We start from the raw sequence: 18,363 nt of genomic DNA, 5'->3' as shown, positions 1-18,363 counted from the left end.
CAAATTAAATGCACTACATCACATTAATCATGGGGTAATTAGCATTTGCTACATGGCTAGCACTCTCCTTCCCTTGAGGGAAAACCAGAGCACTCGAGGTTTTCAGCCAAGACCACAATGTGAGTCCTAGATAATATGGTTTCAGGATTGTTATCTACTGGGATTTCTGAACATCCATGTTAAGAATATGGGAGCCCTTGATTTCAAAGGTCTCATTTGCAGTAGATTAAACTGTAGGGAGCTACCAACAAAGAAATACTAAAGCAATATGGGGAAAATGGAAGGCTTTTCTGAACCCTCTTTCACCCCTCCCCAAAATTATTTTGCAGCCCAGCACAGGCCCAGTTTCATGATTCCAGATTCCATAAAAGGACAGTTTTTAATCAGGTTTCTCTTTGTCTGGGGCCTCAAGCCTGGAATCCAGCAAGGCACCTGAGACCATTGAAGAGCTGTAACTGAGACCTCGCAGCAGCTGCAGTAGCAACAGAATCTGGCTGGGTCGTCTAGAGAGATTTCAGGAGAGCACATGGAAAGACAAAGCGCCTTCCCTGGGAATGTCTGTGCACATTCTGAGGCTGCCCGCACTGCCCTGGAGGGTCATTATAGACCCAGAAACCAGATCGCTTTATAATAAAGCAGATAACTGGGGTTTTTTTCATTTGAGACAAATGGAAACCATTCTGTGGAATTATTTTCCCCCCATACAATTGTCCAGACCCATAGAAAGGGGGAATGATGATGGCAAGAAGTCTAAGGAAAGAAGAAAAGCAGACACCAAAAGTACAAAGTTTGTGAAGAAACAAGTTCCAATTTCATGGAAAAGCAGGGCTCCATGAAGGGCACGTTAAAGAATCAGAGCTACCGTTAGGCCCCTTCCGAGCTCCTTGGCCTTTTCTTCCCCTCAGTCCTGTGCACCCCTGGCCCCAGACAAACCTACTTTTGACCAGCACCAAAACTGGAGCCGTGTATTTTCTTCTACTTCTAATCCCCGCCCCCAGTCTGTGAAAGGGGACCCACTGAGACTCACTGGGAACTGAGCTCTGTTTCAGCCTTTAACCTAGGGATTTGTATTTAGGTTTTTCCCCTCCAATTAGTAGGTGCTCAATTGTGATTTGTGAAATTAAATTCAGTGTATTCCAAGTGTTGCAGTTAGCAAAAATTGAGTTTAATATCTAGTACTCAAGATCCTACCTTGGAGATAGGATGCAAATATTTTGAGGTTAACAGTTGAGATTACCAGCTGTACAACAGAGAATTAAATGTGCTATTAGCATCATGCTCCTATTTGCCATGTTGTTTGAAGAGGTGCTGTAACATCCATGGATTTATAACATATCTATGCATTCTGTGGAGTGGTTTCTATTTCCATTTTTTGCCTGTTCCCTCTGCACTTCGAGGTTATCTGCATTTCTGCTACACCTGTCACCAGAGCACCTTGACATCTGGTTGCACATTGATACATTTGGCATTTTTAAAGCTTCTGTCACTTTGCTTTACTTGAGAGAAGTGACCTCCCTCTTTCTTATTTAGTCATTTTTAAAATTTTATTCCCAGTTCAACCGATGTCAGAGCAGCGCTTCAGAAAGGAGCTAGGTGTCGTAGCAAGCTGGCTCCTCTCGGGGTCCCCACAGTGGAGTCAGTGTCCTGTCCCTCTCAGCCTCTCTCTCATTAGTGTCCCTGACATTGTGCCAAGAGTGTTGATTGAAATCAACTCTCTGGATACTGATGCTCGTTTGTGATACCCCATGGTTCTCTTACACATTCGCACAGTTAACAGAATCTTCCTCAACTGTTTTCCCAATTGAAATGAAATATTTGGGAATCAAGTAGAGCATTTAATGTAATAAGTGGACAGTAATCTTTAGAGGTTAATTTGTTTAAAGCCCGTGTAAGGTTGGGTTCCCATATGCGCTGTTAGGAGCAAGAACCATTATAATCTATTACTGTTTAAAGTTGAGCAGCACATAAATTTTAATTCCTCCTTAAATGAAGATGTATTTTAGTAGATGTCATGCTAAAAAGCCTAATAATAATCTTATACAGAAATTCAACAAGTTCTTTAGCCTAAAAAGTTTTTTTCAAAATAATCTTTTTAAAATTAGAGTCTCACCTTACAGATGAAAAAAAAAAGAAATTTGGCTGTTTAACCCCCTTTTGTGAGCAGAGTTTTTTTGCGTGTTGCCATATAATCAATCTCCTTGACTTTGGAGTTTGAGAGATAGCAGTTTGACTTCACGGACAGATCCGAGATAAATTGTACGCCTCAGCTTTCCTGGTAGCTCAGACGGTGAAGAATCTGCCTGCAATGCAGAAGACCTGGATTCGATTCCTGGGTCAGGAAGATCCCCTGGAGAAGGGAATGGCAACCCACTCCAGTATTCTTGCCTGGAAAATCCCTTGAACAGAGGAGCCTGGTGGGCTATAGTCCATGGGGTTGTAAAGAGTCGGACACGACTGCGCAAGTAACCCTTCAGCTATTTGTGTGGTGCCCTCTGAAGCTGGGGGCTTCCCTGGTGGCTCAGACAGTAAAGAAACTGCCTGCCAATGCAGGAGACCCAGGTCAGGAAGATCCCATGGAGAAGGGAATGGCTACCCACTCCAGTATTATTGCCTGGACAACCCCGGCAAGGGTAGCAGGCTACAATCCATGGGGTCTCAACGAATCAGACACAACTGAGCAACTGACGCTTTACTTTTACTTTTTACTCTGAAACTGGGATGCTGCTGAGAGGTGTCTTTCACATCTAGCTGTGGAAGGAGGGCACTTGCCTTCACCAGGTGATGGTCCCCATACTTACTCCTTCAAAGGCCGCAGAGACACAGCACCCAACCTCTCACTTCAGTGGCTGGACTCCTACTCTGGAGCCTGCTTTTAGCCACCCAGGAAGGACAGATTTAGATAGACGTAGAGATTGGAGCGTCCTGGTTCATATGCACCACCATAGCGCTTAGTAACAGTGATGAATGATATGTAAGACCTGTGGCCAATATTCTGCTTTCTTTCTAGGTGACTCTACAGGCCCAATGGAAATCAGAGTATCTGTTCTGTAATTGAACTGCATAAAGCAGAGTTTTATTTTTTCCATTTTTGTATCATGACTGGTTTAAGTGATGTTGCCTGAAAGGATAAAGGAATCAAGTTTTAGTTTTCATTTTTATCATTGCAAATACATTTACATTCTCCTATTTTACAAATGCAAAGAGCAGGCAAGCCACTTTCAATAATTTATTTTAAAATCAATGCTAATGAGGTTATGTCTCGTCAGTGGCCGAGTTTTACAATAAAGTCTGATTTATTTAGAAAAGATCTTTGATGTAGCTTCCCATCTAATGGTGGTGGGAAGGGGGTAGAGTAGCAGGCACAGTGACCCTCCAACTTCGGATCCAATTTGTAATTCACAGCGGAGATCTGACCCAATTTACATTGATTAGAATTGGGAGGAAGAGACATCTGCGCACAGACAGCAGAGGTAGAATAAACCCTCTCTGCAAAAGTGCCTAAGCACAGCAAATTACTGGTCTTTGTGATTAAGTTGTCTGATATCAGCAAAAGAGCTGTTCTCTGTCCAAATTATTGGGTATCTCTAAAACTGAGGACATACTAACTCTTCTTTGAATGTTTTCAATCCTGTGAAATTGGTCCCACATCAAAAAGAAAAAGCACCGTAACAGAGAAAGGAAGAAAATGCAGGTAATAACAAGAAGACAATGTGCAAAGAATGATGTTGAATGTGATTTATTTCAGTGTGATCTATTTCCGATATTTGATCTCACTCCTCCATTATCTCACATCCTTATTCCTCATGGAGAGGTGGGGGAGCACTACAGGCGGTGAATAGGAAGTTCTCTGCTGCAGGTTCATACACAGAGATCAGGAGAGTTGAGTCCTTCTCGCATACGACCTTGTAGGGCAGGCTTATATTATATATATATATATATGTTATATACCTATTTAAATGTTAGTAACATGTGACTTATTTCCCAAAGTATCAATCCCAATAACAATATTAATTTAAATTTTTGCAGGGGAACTATTTCATTTTGTATGTGAAATTAATTGTAATTCTTTAATGTCCTGTAGTGTGTTACACACTCTTATGCTATTTCTTCATAGTTATGAGCTTAGAGTTTACTTCTCCTAGTCTGACATACCAGAACTCATGTTGCCCTGTAAACCTTATATATAAAGGGGAGGCTGTCCTGGGCCATCACCTCAAAAGTTCCATTTAAAGGTATAACTATGGGGATCAAGACAGGTAAGTGCCCTCAGATTCACAAAGAGAAAGGAAAGTACATGTGGCCAGAAGAAACTGAGTATTCAACCCTCAAAATGTTGCTTTTTATGCCCCATTCATTCTCTGAATGTGTGCGTGTGTGTGTGTTTCTGTGTGTGTGTGTGTTGGGTGGTAGTGATGAAAAGGAGAATTAGCAAGTATATTTCTGTGCATTTTACCGCACATATAAAACAGCTTAATATGATTCTGGTACTCATGCTTTCTTGATAAGGACCCAATTCTCATGTTATCAGGTAGTACAAAGTCTGGGATGAAACAGGTTAATGAAGGTAAGAAATCATGTTGTGACTTTGACTATATAAACACTTGGATGGAGTGAGACAATGGCATTGACTTAGAATTCATTGTGTACCCACCATTCATTCCAACTGCCCTCAGGAGCTCACACTCGCATGAACAAGGCAGGCTGGATAACAACGGTAAAAAGATAACTACAAACTCCAAGTACGAAGAACATAAAATTGTGTATATGACCAGCTTCTGTAACAACTGAACAAAATTTGATACATTAAGGATTAATTAATCACAGAGGGTTTAAACATATGCTTAGCGTCATGCATATAAACTCTGAATATTTACATGGAGATAACATATTTTGAAGAGAATTCTCAAAAGGAAGGAGAAATAGAGTCTGAGAAAGAGGATTAGGATCCTAATAATAGGCACCTAAATAATTCAGTGGATTGGAAGCTTCACAAGGGCAGGAAGCTGACCAGTCTTGTCCATCACCACATCTCCAGCTCCTAGTGCAATGTCTTGCATATAGTAAGCACTTAAGAATGTTTGTGAATGAATGAATGGAGAGGGAGAGAAAAGAAGGCCAGTTTGAAGGTGAGAAATGATTTTTTTATAAAAGAATATGGAGGCATATACCCTGAAGAAACCAAAATTGAAAAAGACACATGTATCCCATTGTTCATTGCAGCACTATTTACAATAGTTAGAACATGGAAGCAACCTAGATATCCATCGACAGATGAATGGATAAAGAAGTTGTGGTACATATACACAATGGAATATTAGTCAGCCATAAAAAGGAATGCATTTGAGTCAGTTCTAATGAGGTGGATGAACCTAGAACCTATTGTACAGAGTGAAGTAAGTCAGAAAGAGAAAGATAGATATCGTATTCTAACACATATATATGGAATCTAGAAAAATGGTACTGAAGAATTTATTTACAGGGCAACAGTGGAAAAACAGACATAGAGAATAGACTTATGGACATGGGGTGAGGGAATGAGACGGTGGAAAGAGTAACATGGAAACTTATATTACCATATTTAAAATAGATAGCCAACGGGAATTTGCTGTATGGCTCAGGAAACTCTAACAGGGCTCTATATCAATCTAGAGGGGTGGGATGGGGAGGGAGATGGGAGGGAGGTTCAAAAGGGAGGGGCTATATGTATACCTATGGCAGATGCATGTTGAGGTTTGACAGAAAACAACAAAATTCTGTAAAGCAATTATCCTTAAATAAAAAAATAAATAAACTTAAAAAAGAATAGGTAATTATTGCCTTAAAGAAGAGAGTGTGTTGAGCTCAGAGAAAGAAGACCCATCAGTGCAAATAACAGACTATTGACCACTAATTGCTAATGCTGATCATGTTTATCCCCACAGATGAAGAGCATGATCTAGAAGAAGATGAGAGTGGCACTCAACAAAAAGGAGGTATGAGAGCCTCAAAAATGTACAGGTGCTGGGTAGGATATTCGGGCTTCCCACCAGAGAAAGCACCTTTCTCTGGCTACAGACATTACTGGACTTGCTAACTAAGAAGGTACTGGTGTGTTGACCTCAACAGTCCCGAATAAGATGACTGGACAGGGAAATAGCTTAACCTTAAAAGTAGCCACCCATTCACTTTAATTAATGTTCCCAGAACGGCTAAGATTTATCCTAAAGAGGGTGAGAAGCCGAACCAGATATTTATTTTTCCCTATCAGTATTTCTTAAATCAGTACAGTGAAAATAGAATTGCCTCATCTCTAAAAGATCAGAGGATTGAGAATGGAAAGAATGGAAATGCCTCCTGTCTGAGAGGCCCAGAGATTGCAAGTTCAGAGGGGAATGGAAATGTGTCAGATCTGAAAAGTGAGCGTGGGGTGAAGGATAGAATTGCTTGGTGATGCTGACTTCTGATGGCCTGGTTTGATTCCAGGCACATTTGGAAATGAATATGTAACAGGTTTGTTGAATACAAAATTACATCTTATTCATCCCAGACCGTTAACCATGCTTCAGTCTGTTAGTCAGCCCATCCTTTATAAGGTCAGATGCCCCTCTAAAGCCCCCTTAAGTCGACCAAGGTCCTAGTCTATCACTGTCTATAAAGGAATACATGATGTACAGGCCACCTCAAGGACATTCATGCCATCAGCAGAGCCTGGAAGTGACTGATTTAGATACTGGCTGACTTTTTCTTTGAGATTCTACGGAAGTCTTAAGCTTAGGGATTCTTTCCCTCTTTCTGTCCTTTTCCCCTTCTGTTTCTCCAGCCTCTCCACCTTGTCCCATTCTCCTCTTTCTCCCTTTCCTCATGCCTTTTCTTCTCTTCCTAATCCATTCAGCAAAGCCCATTTCCTGGGTGAATTCTCCACGGGAAGTGAATATGTAACAGGTTTAGTGAAGGACCCAGCTTCATAAACACCAGCTTCTCCAAATGAGAGAAAAAACAGCAAAGAGGCAGCATCAGAAGTCACGAGCCAAAGCCAAAGAGAAGTGAAGCAAGTATGACAGGAATGTTAGTGTGCTGCTACTGCTAAGTCGCTTCAGTCGTGTCCGACTCTGTGCGACCCCATATACGGCAGCCCACCAGGCTCCGCCGTCCCTGGGATTCTCCAGGCAAGAATACTGGAGTGGGTTGCCATTTCCCTCTCCAGTGCATGAAAGGGAAAAGTGAAAGTGAAGTCGCTCAGTCGTGTCCAACTCTTCGCGACCCCATGGACTGCAGCCTACCAGGCTCCTCCGTCCATGGGATTTTCCAGGCAAGAGTACTGGAGTGGGGTGCCATTGCCTTCTCCAATGTTAGTGTAGTTTCAAATAAAGACCTCATGACTGTTAGCGCTTGTGATTGAGTCCACTGTGAAATTTTTTTTTACTGTTCTACTTGCTGTACAGAATTCCAACAACAACAAAAAAAGTCTGTTTCTTTCCAACCCATATCCCATATATGTCTTTTCTCAGCCAACTTTCCTCACTGGTGCAGGAAAGAAGCACTTCATGTGGACAGCTTGGGTGGAGTAACTAGAAGCTTGTTATGGTCAACTTTATATTAAACTCCCTTCAGGAAGCAGCAGCCTTCTGGCAAAAGCCTAAATTCAGTTTCAGACTTCTCCCCCATCTCATTTCTTTCCTCCACTCCTCTTTCTATGGTTCAGTCTGAAGAATGAGGAGAGATTTGTCTCTTAACTGTTCCAACAGCTATAATTCAAGTACTTCTTTAAAAAAAAAAAAAAAAACCTTTGTTCCTCAAGCTTTCTGCCTCCAAAATAGGTGTTGTTAAAGGGCAGTGAGCTCTAAATACATTTCTATGGTTTATACTTCCCACCAGTTATAATGATTGGTGATTAGGGGTTAAAAAGCAGAAGAGGACTTTTCCCTGTCTCTGCAGAATCTGAGGCAAGAATTTTTATTATTATTGTGCTTACTTATTTATTTATTGAATTTGTATGATGCCTTTCCTACAAAGGAGCTATAGAAACGGCAACAAATATGTAACATCCAAGTGTCATCACTTAGCTTTAAAACAATAAACTATAGAGGTTCGAGGGAAGGGTAGGCATATAAAAGGCAAGAGCTCCAGGACAGTGTAAATTCTTCTGTAATAGGCAAGCTACACAAGTTTGGTTCACTTGGGCAAGTCAGGTGTCACATGCCCTTTGAGGGGGGAAAAGTATTTTCTCCTAAGTGACCCCATGACTACCAGGATTACCTTTAAAATCCACATGCTTTTCTTCACTGTTTCAGGGATCCTTTCCCTGGAATACTGTGCTTTTTCCCTCGTGGAATTGCTAACATTTTTAAAGCCCAACTAAGATCCTATCTGGAGAAGGCAATGGCACCCCACTCCAGTACTCTTGCCTGGAAAATCCCATGGATGAAGGAGCCTGGTAGGCTACAGTCCATGGGGTCGCTAAGAGTCGGACACGACTGAGCAACTTCACTTTCACTTTTCACCTTCATGCATTGGAGAAGGAAATGGCAACCCACTCCAGTGTTCTTGCCTGGAGAATCCCAGGGACGGGGAAGCCAGGTGGGCTGCCGTCTATGGGGTCGCACAGAGTCGGACACGACTGAAGCGACTTAGCAGCAGCAGCAAGATCTTATCAGAAGAGAGAGGAAAAAAAGAATTCAGTTTATCCTGATTGGGTGTTAATGACCCTGTAAGATGTAATTTCTTTTATTTTATTCTGTTACCTAGAAAATCTATCACAGCCTTGTAGTATTGATTGTTCAATCTATAAAAGCTTGGTTTACAGCTTGACTGTTAGTAACAGGGTTATTCTAATGAGTGACTCTTCAACACCTCAGATTTTCACTAAATTCTAACCCATCAGCCTAACAGACTAACACTAAGTGTCTTTGGTGATGATAGCTTATCTCCATTCTCTATCATGAGAAGGCATGTCCATGTAGCCAAAAGTAAAACTCCTTCTCTGCTGTTTGTATGAAAACAACTGGCCATTTGCTTGGCTATGCCATGTCAGCTCAAAAGCAGGGCTGGAGACATGAATCATCCTTAGAAATGTCAAACCTCTGACCAAAGATCTTGAAACAGGCTGTTTTTGCTCTGAAGTTATAGGCAAACTCAGCCAAGGAGGAGACCATGTTCAGTCATTTCTGCAGAAAAATGATTGCTGATGAGCTTTCCATTTCTGAGGCAATTTTTCCACTTTAGTGGCCACCAATGGAGTAAATTATTATATAAAAGAAACAGAAGGAATCCACAGAGGAATTTGCAGCTATTATTAATACTTTTTGAAACCTGTTTTCCAAGACCAAACATGAGTGGATCATCACCCAGCTATAATTTTGGCCCAATAAAAGGAACACACGAGATAAAAATTAGAATCTGTGAATGTGCCCCACTTCAAGATCATGCTTATAACATTAAGAACCCTAATAATTTCAAAACTGAAAGTGTTAGTCACTCAGTTGTGTCTGACTCTTTGTGACCCTGTGGACTGTAGCCCTCCAAGCTCTGTCCATGGAATTTTCCAGGCAAGAATAGTAGTTCAGTTCAGTTCAGTTCAGTCACTCAGTCATGTCCGACTCTTTGCGACCCCATGAATCGCAGCACACCAGGCCTCCCTGTCCATCACCAACTCCCGGAGTTTACCCAAACCCACATCCTTCGAGTCTGTGATGCCTTCCAACCATCTCATCCTCTGTCGTCCCCTTCTCTTCCTGCCCCCAATCCTTGCCAGCATTAGGGTCTTTTCCAATGAGTCAACTCTTTGCATGAGGTGGCCAAAGTATTGGAGTTTCAGCTTCAACATCAGTCCTTCCAATGAACACCCAGAACTGATCTCCTTTAGGATGGGCTGGTTGGATCTCCTTGCAGTCCAAGGGACTCTCAAGAGTCTTCTCCAACACCACAGTTCAAAAGCATCAATTCTTCGGCGCTCAGCTTTCTTCACCGTCCAACTCTCACATCCACATATGACCACTGGAAAAACCATGGCCCTGACTAGACAGATCTTTGTTGGCAAATTAATGTCTCTGCTTTTAAATATGCTATCTAGGTTGGTCATAACCTTCCTTCCAAGGAGTAAGCATCTTTTAATTTCGTGGCTGCAATCACCATCAGCAGTGATTTTGGAGCCCCAAAAAATAAAGTCTGACACTGTTTCCACTGTTTCCCCATCTATTTCCCATGAAGTGATGGGACCAGATGCCATGATCTTAGTTTTCTGAACATTGAGCTTTAAGCCAACTTTTTCACTCTCCTCTTTCACTCTCATCAAGAGGCTCTTTAGTTCTTCGCTTTCTGCCATAAGGGTGGTGTCATCTGCATATCTGAGGTTATTGATATTTCTCCCGGCAATCTTGATTCCAGCTTGTGTTTCTTCCAGCCCAGCGTTTCTCATGATGTACTCTGCATGTAAGTTAAATAAGCAGGGTGACAATATACAGCCTTGACGTACTCCTTTTCCTATTTGGAACCAGTCTGTTGTTCCATGTCCAGTTCTAACTGTTGCTTCCTGACCTGCATACAGGTTTCTCAAGAGACAGGTCAGATGGTCTGGGATTCCCATCTCTTTCAGAATTTTCCACAGTTTATTGTGATCCACACAGTCAAAGGCTTTGGCACAGTCAATAAAACAGAAATAGATGTTTTCTGGAACTCTCTTGCTTTTTTGATGATCCAGTGGATGTTGGCAATCTGATCTCTGGTTCCTCTGCCTTTTCTAAAACCAGCTTGAACATCTGGAAGTTCACGGTTCACATATTGCTGAAGCCTGTCTTGGAGTAGAGTGGGTTGCCATTCCCTTCTCCAGGGCATCTTCCTGAACCAGGAATCAAACCTGGGTCTCCTGCATTGCAGGCAGATTTTTTACCATCTGAGCCACCAGAGAAGCCCAATAATTTCAAAACTCAAAGACTAAAAAGCTATGAAGACAAGCAAATGGTATTGTTTAGTGGCTTTTCCTGTTCTGATATCATAGTCAATAGAGCTTGGCAAATTTTTCTATGTCTTTCTTTCTGAAATAGCTAATAAGTTGTGAGACTGAGTCTGCTTAATGGACTGTATGTACACAGTGACCTTTATGGCCTGGTCTAGAGAACATTTCAAGTCCCTTCCAATGGGCCACTGCTTTGGCCTTCTTTATCCATTTCTCAGGCTTTAACAAGAACTGGCTTTATCTGTCTTCTCCTTTTGTCTCTGTTTTCCATAATCTGTTAAGTAATTATACCCAGGGCCATATTGGCACGGTCCTTTTGCTTATCAAGAAAATGTAAACAACATGCTGGCTTGCCTTTAGCCTATTTTCCTTGGTCACAGCTTGAATTCTGGAGCTACTCAATATCCCTCAAACCAAAACCCAAAGTGACATGTGAACTTTGGAAAGAGCGTGGTCAAGCTCTGTTGTCCCTAAGGAGGGGGGCAGGCAGAACCGTGTCTGCTCCTTTCACCTTAGAACTCTCCACATTATGGTAGCTCATTTTCAAATATCGACTCTGTCAATAGTAGCACCAACTTGGCCTCCGTTACTAGAGGAATGACACTATCACTGGTTGTAAAGACTTGGTGTGGAATGACAAATGCTTTCCAATAAATACCTAGAAAAGAGAGAAAAACAATATATTTTTAACTTGCTCTGCTTCTTTTCTTCCTAGGACATTTTGCCTGCTTGGGGGCATAGCTTCTCTTACGTGGGATAAAAAAAATAAGATGCTGCCCCTTTTTTTCCCTCTAGAAAAAGTCCTCCTCAGCTCTGCTAGCAATTTAAATGCTGTGATCATACCCATTAGCTTCTCTATCATTGTAATTGTTGTTAATTGTTATAACTGTTTTAGTTATTAGTGGTGTCATTATTGCTCTAGGTCCTCTGTCTGTTTTATGCTGAATATATTAGTGCTTTGCTTTTGAATTACCAGGCTTTATTTAGTGCCGACTTACGTTTTTTGGAGAGACATTGAGAAATGCTGGCATTAAGCTTTATTCTTTTGTTTTTCATTCCAAATGGACAGACTGGAAAAAAATAATTAGATGGAATAATGTCCTCAAAATGAGAATGAAGATGTTTTGAATTAATTAAATGGTCAGAATGCAGCACCATTTCTGATCTCAGACTGCTGCCAAAGGAATGTAGACCTAAAGGAGCCTCAGACCCTCCCAGAGAGTCAATCCTCCCTCTCAGGCTCCCAATTCCTTACTGATCTAAAGACATCCGAGTCTCCTCATGCATCCTCTGTTCATAGGAGTGCTGGGCAAGCCTAGGGAGAAGCTGGCCTGGCCCAGCAGACTCCCAGCCTTCAAGCTCTTCCTGGGGCCAAGCTGCAGGAATAAACCCCTCCTTGGTCTTACCTCTTCCCCTCTTCAAGGTTTGATCAGGTTTTTGTTTTACAACTTAAAGCTTCAGGGAAGGCTTCCCTTATCCCTCAGACTATGTTAGATTCCCTGTTATACACAGCACCCTCAGCTTCTCGTTTGCAGATATATCCCAATCATAAATAAATAGTTGTGTGACTTTGTTTCATGGTGCCGCCCCTGCTGGATGGCAGCCCCAAGGGCAGGGACCGTATGTGCAGCCCATGCAGAATTCCCAGTGTCTTGCATGTTTGCTGAAGCCTGAAGAGTGAATGTAGTGAAGTTGTGTGCACATATACACATAAATGCCAGTCACCTGTTTGAAACTGGGAGTCTGCAATAGAGTCCAATCTTGTCCAGTTAAGGCATTCCTCCACCCCGATTTCATTAATACCAGGATACCTCTGTTTAGACTGCCAGTCCAACCTCATCCCCATTTTTATCCTTCATTCTGCTTATTTCCAAACCAACATTGTTATGATTATGATGATTCCAGCTCTTGGACTAGGCCAAGCGATCTCCTGGATTCCTGAGTTCTATCTTCTTTGGGCCTTTAGCTTATGAAGAACTGAAAGTGTCTACTACCTTTAGTTTTTCTTGGAAGGTTTTTGTTTTTCTCCTAGCTTTTTGCATTCCTTACGATCTGCTGTGCTTTTAGAATAGCTCTTTTTTCTGGTGTTCTCTGCAGGTGTCTTATATACCCAATATCAAATCACTTTCTACATAGAGACTCAAAAGGTACCCATCATCTCAAAGAGCTAGCCCACATCCAGGCACGTGGGGGGCATACACCACAGTGACCATCTGCTAGGCCAGAAAAGGCCAAGATAACTTTGTAAGTCTTACATTTTGAAAACCTGAAGTGATGTTTTTTAAAAGTCTGTTTTTATAAAATGATTTTATTTACCATATATGAATCCATGAAACATATTGATGTCAATGTACTTTTCATTCCTAAACTTAGCCAAAATCTTGGCATGAATAATCAACTCTATTACAACTGAAAATGCATTATATCCTCTGGGAAAACTACTTTCACTTTTCAGGAACTGATATTTTTCTTTTGTTTCATACACTGATATCCCTGCCAAAATATGCCTTGTCTTTTCAGTAATCAGCATTTTTTCCCAATGTGTTTTTTTCCCAAACATGTTTTTAACTCTGTGGCAGAACGTTTCCAGTGCAGTCATCTTATTTGCTGCCCTCTGTTATCTACTGAACATATAAACACTTTCTGTGAAAGTAAAATATCCTTGAGTTTCTATATGGTTAACATTTTCACTTCTGTTTGCAGCATCTGAATCTTAACTAAATAGCTCTGTCTCTCCTCTGTTTTGTACACTTTAAGGTTCCTACTAAAGTTCTTTCCCAGAGACATATAAGGATTTTGTTCTTCTGTGCCTTTATTCTTTGAATTGCTCATAAGTTAGGAACAAGGAGAAAAAAGCAAATATAGGCAGAGCTTCTGTCCCCACATGGCCCACTTCTCTCCACCTATCCCATCCTTAGCAACTAGCACCATCACTCTCACCGGAGGGTCAAGACAAATGAAGGGAGGGGTGGAAACTGGCAAAATAAGGTGTCCCCCAAATCACTTGAGTTTTGATTAGAACCAGGACTCCCGACTCCTGTCGTCAGGAATGTCACCTTTTGTGGGTGTTCTGCATACAGTTCTCATACACAGTGTCCCTAGGAATGGCGAGCACGGCCACATTAGCCCTATTCCAGGAGGCATTAGCACTCCTGCCATTCAGATCCCCAGATCCTCTCCCACTTTGTACTCTAGTGTTTAACCTTTCCGGGTAGAAGAAGATCAATACAAATTCTTCATTGTTAAGAATCAATGACTGTCCTGTAGCATCACTGCCATCTAGTCTTGCTGAGGAGCCCAGTAAATCTCTCCAGCTGCTTCTAAAGCTTGGTTTGTCGTCTTCAGCTGCTTTCATTTTTAATGCAGATCACTTTGGTTTCTGTTCCCCAGGGGGCTTACAGATAAATCTTGGCAGACATGTTCAGGGTCTACAAATGAGATGCTGGAAAAGGGCCAGCCCACCCAGAATTTAGTTGTAATGGATGAGACACCCCCTTGGTTCCACTTAAGGACTGGGCTATTCTTTTCCACATTTATTGGTAATTACCTCAAATAGTAAGTACCTGGGTGGGAAGTGCCGGATGAAGTTCCTGTGTAACAGAGGAGGCCAACCTGTGAGGCCGCAGTGCCGATCTGTGCTGGCTGACTCAGCCTTTCTTGTAAACAGGCAGAATTTGGAGACATCTCATTCCTTCAATGCATAATAAAAAGAAGCACTGGATAGTTTAGATACTCTGTATGAAGAAAGTCTGACAGAAAATCTCTTTGTGCTGCTTACTTATAAACCAAGTGAAAAATTACCTGCCTGATTTTCTTTTATTAATAAATGAATATATTTATCATATTATTGAATAGCATGTGACTAAGGATGATCTGTAACCATTTAATGTTAGTTAATAACCTTCTCCCACAGTCATTTGCTCTTGCTGAGTGTTTGGCTATATCTCATCCCAAACCCCTTGAATCTTAGGTTTCCTAGGGGCAACATCAGAACCTTGTTTCCATTTGCAGCAAAAATGTGGGCTCCGTAGAAAAAGACAGGGTCCTTTTAACTTTTATTTCTCCTCTCTTTGATCAGTGAACTATGCCAGTTATTACCAGGGCCTATGGGATTGCCATGGTGACCAGTCAGATGAACTGTCCTTCCAGCGAGGTGACCTCATCCGAATTCTGAGCAAGGTAAGGATTAGAGTGTGGGGCTCAGATCAAAAGTTGATTTTCTCATTCCTGATGATGTAGTCACCCAGACAGAATTATCCCATGTCATATACTTTTCATGTGTGTATTACATGGCCCCCTCACACACAAAGTAAATCTCCATTGTTTTAAAATTGTCAAAGTTTATTTGAAAATTCAGATTCAGGAACTAATTTCCAAATTTAAAAAATACAGTAAAGTAGACACAATACCAAAACTATGCCAATCAAAATTTGAATTTTTTAAAAGGGTCTATGTGATGCTTAAAACATCATTACCATATACATAATTCACTACAATAAAATACTTTTGAAAATATTCTAGCTAGGTCAGCTGTCTTATTTCATTTATAGATAAACAAAACTGTAATATAATTACGTATGCGGGGGGTAGTCAGAGCTAGTTAGCTCAGTTGATTTGAGTAAGTGCTGTAAGGCCAAGATAGTGAATCCAACCCACAAGGGCTAACTTTATTCTCTTCCTCAGTCACAAAGTTAGCCCCTAGCCACAGCTAACTACCTCACAAATGGTGTTGTTGAATACCAAAGAATGGGCCAGAAAAAAAAGATTATTTCAGATCTCTCACCAGTGTGAAGGAGATTCAGAACTCATGGGTTACTCTTTGAGGGATCAGTAGCATCATCTTTGTAGAGAAAGACTGCTCATATTCTTACAGGTGGACTAAGGAAATAGATTTCTGTCTCTGAAAAAAAAAATTGTTAAAAAGTTCTCCCTCTACGAGACAATCAATATCAACAAATACATTTTTGAAAGAGGCACAATTTGCTCTTTAATTATTGAGTATGTGAACTCCATGGGCTTTGAGGGTGGTACTAGTGGTAAAGAACCTGCCTGCCAATGCAGGAGATGTGAGAGATGCTGGTTCGATTCCTGGATTGGGAAGATCCCCTGGAGGAGGGCATGACAACCCATTCCAGTATTCTTGCCTAGAGAATCCCACGGACAGAGGAGCCTGGTGGGCTACAGTCCATAGGGTCGCAGAGAGTCAGACACAACTGAAGCAACTTAGCACACATACTCAGGTGAACTCCATAAAGAAAAATTGAAAACCCATTGTGTTATTAACCCATCATTTGCCATTCATCTTTATTCTGTGAATGTCACTACCTCGGCCAAATGTTTGTCTCGGTCTGAAATATACCAGAGCTTGTCAGAAAAAAGATCAGGACTGATCAAAGGTAGCTTTCAGCAGTTATAACAAGTCCTCTTTGAACTAGGACCAAATTCAGACCCAACCTTTGTTGAGACAGCGGGAGGCCTGCAATCCCTGCTGAGTGAGATCACAATCTTTTAGTGATCTCTTCCAGACTCCGAGTTCAGCACCCACCTTAGTGCCATTCCGGTGCAGCTCTAATACACCAAGAATAAATTGAAAGCAAAGAAGGGAGTGGACATTGGCCTGATTGGTATTTCAAATGCCCGAAAGCAAGGTTTGCTGTGTAATAGAATTTGTGTACATTACCACGCTGGCATTACAGGGGTAATCGAGTTATCCACTCAGGTGTGACCAGGCCTCTGTTTGCCCAGAGCCTGCAGGTGAACAAATTAACTGTTTACATTGTCTGAGGTGCCTGCAGCACGAGGAGGGGGGGAACAGAGCCAGACTGTCTGCTGGCCTTCTCTCTCGGTCATGATTATTTTGTTTGTTTTGCATGTCTTTTGCCTTTGTTAATGGCTTCTCACTGGGTGTCCCTTTCCTCCATTTAGAAGGGGCTGTGCGGTGACTTGCCCTGCAGTACAGAGCTGTCTGTGGTGGCCAGGGCTGTTGTAATTTTGAGATACCAAAGAACATGGGGACCTTCCCAAATCTGGATTTTTTTTTTTAACCAATCCCTCTTCCCCTCCTCCATTACTAAAAGCTAATATATCAGAGTTTAATTCAGGGGCAGTACCTTGTTGCCTTGGTTCTATCGGGCTTCTTTCTCTGACATTTGGAAGGTCCTGAGTCTGTGGTCATCTCTTACCTTGATAATAGCACATTTCTTACCCTAAAAGCTACATCGGTTGCCTCCCTTTTTCATGTTGCTAACCTCTGCATGTCAGGGAAAGAAATGAGAAGCTACAAGCTTAACTGAAGTTTCCCTCATAAAATTTCATTCCAGTTAACGTTGGCTTGGGGAGCATTTCAGATTGGATTTACCTTTATTATATTATTTAACTCGATAAGAGTCCTTGGACAGGAAGCAACCTTAAAAGGCCACCCAATCCAATCCCTTGCCTCTAAGAAGCACAAATGAACCAATTCAAGCAGATAGAAAAGGAGATACCACTACCATTATCAGCTATCTGTCTATTCAGATGTTCAGTTACTCTTAATCTCAGGAATTTTCTCTCATATGGATCCTAAATTTATTTCACTTTAGCCCCAGTTGCACTTGTGGTAAAGATCCTGCCTACCAATGCAGGTGATGTAAGAGACACTGATTCGATCCCTGGGTTAGTAAGATCCCCTAGAGGAGGGCATGACAACCCACTCTAGTATTCTTGCCTGGAGAATCCCATGGACAGAGGAGTCGGCAGGCTACAGTTCAGAGGGTCTCAAAGAGTTGGACACGACTGAAGCGACTTAGCACGCATGCATGCAACCCCAGTTGCCTTCCTTTATTGGAGTCAGTTTTATTGCAGCCTGCCTCTCACACATGTAGGAACAGCACTGACTCAAGTTGAGGTTAGTCCAGAAAAATGATATCTAGAAATCTGCATTTTACTTTTCTCTCTGACCAGTAGAACCTTTGTCAAGCAAGAAAAGCCTGCTTCTTAGGAACCTGGAGAAGTCTATTTCCCTGAGACAAGACAAGATGCTACTGGGTGCAGCTCAACTTACCTGGAGCGGTTTCCTTGCCTGTAAAGTGAGGGAGTTGTGTTAGACCTCTGAGGTCCCTTCCACCTCAAACATTCCCGGTCTAAACAAACATGGTGAGGCTGACATTGCAAATCTGCTGAAGAAATTCCACACAAAGATGTGTCTTAGCTTTAATTATTTTTTCAGATTAAACCAAAAAACTCCTACGTTCTTTTGTTTTGGACACTCATAAATGCATCTGGCTTTTTCCTCTCTCTTTGTATGATGAGAGAAATATTCTGAGGAGCAGGGGGTGGCAGGTAGAGAACAGGAAGTGGGGTGGGAATTGGGGACTAAAGAGCCTCTTGATGAAAGTGAAAGAGGAGAGTGAAAAAGTTGCCTTACAGCTCAACATTCAGGGGATTCCCTGGTG

General features: G+C 41.7%; 3 protein-coding genes across 3 annotated transcripts in view; 1 reads left to right on the top strand and 2 right to left on the bottom strand.

The window, feature by feature from the left end:
• Positions 1 to 18,363, top strand: part of SKAP1 (src kinase associated phosphoprotein 1) — a 305,305-nt gene that overhangs the window by 266,789 nt on the left and 20,153 nt on the right. Inside the window, exons 10-11 of the mRNA XM_081582429.1 lie at positions 5,922 to 5,972; positions 15,009 to 15,109. Coding sequence (XP_081438555.1) covers positions 5,922 to 5,972; positions 15,009 to 15,109 — 152 coding nt within the window. The remainder of the gene's footprint in view (positions 1 to 5,921; positions 5,973 to 15,008; positions 15,110 to 18,363) is intronic.
• Positions 9,255 to 15,830, bottom strand: LOC145542816 (uncharacterized). Its single transcript, XM_081582444.1, has 4 exons — positions 15,714 to 15,830; positions 14,494 to 14,621; positions 11,929 to 12,000; positions 9,255 to 11,588 (listed from the first exon to the last, which is right to left on the bottom strand). Exons 1-4 carry the CDS (start codon positions 15,737 to 15,739, stop codon positions 11,458 to 11,460), a joined length of 357 nt encoding a protein of 118 aa, XP_081438570.1. The 5' UTR covers positions 15,740 to 15,830; the 3' UTR covers positions 9,255 to 11,457.
• Positions 15,251 to 18,363, bottom strand: part of SNX11 (sorting nexin 11) — a 41,105-nt gene continuing 37,992 nt past the window's right edge. The window contains exons 10-11 of the transcript XR_014080152.1: positions 17,973 to 18,084; positions 15,251 to 15,830 (exon numbers count right to left, since the gene is read on the bottom strand). The gene's annotated coding sequence lies outside the window, so the exon portion shown is untranslated. The remainder of the gene's footprint in view (positions 15,831 to 17,972; positions 18,085 to 18,363) is intronic.

The sequence above is a fragment of the Giraffa tippelskirchi genome, chromosome 3 (assembly GCF_054371585.1).
Source record: "Giraffa tippelskirchi isolate mGirTip1 chromosome 3, T2T-mGirTip1v1.2.pri, whole genome shotgun sequence".
NCBI lineage: Eukaryota > Metazoa > Chordata > Mammalia > Artiodactyla > Giraffidae > Giraffa > Giraffa tippelskirchi.
This window is presented reverse-complemented; position numbering and strand designations above follow the sequence as displayed.

Excerpts from the sequence above, each read along its gene's own strand:
- LOC145542816 (XM_081582444.1), bottom strand. The coding sequence starts at position 15,739 with ATGAGTTCTGAATCTCCTTCACACTG. Across the intron at positions 14,622-15,713 it reads TCTGAATCTCCTTCACACTG|GAATGAGATGTCTCCAAATT; the intron begins GTGAGAGATCTG and ends TATGCATTGAAG. Across the intron at positions 12,001-14,493 it reads ATCCGGCACTTCCCACCCAG|TCTGTCCATTTGGAATGAAA; the intron begins GTACTTACTATT and ends ATTTTTTTCCAG.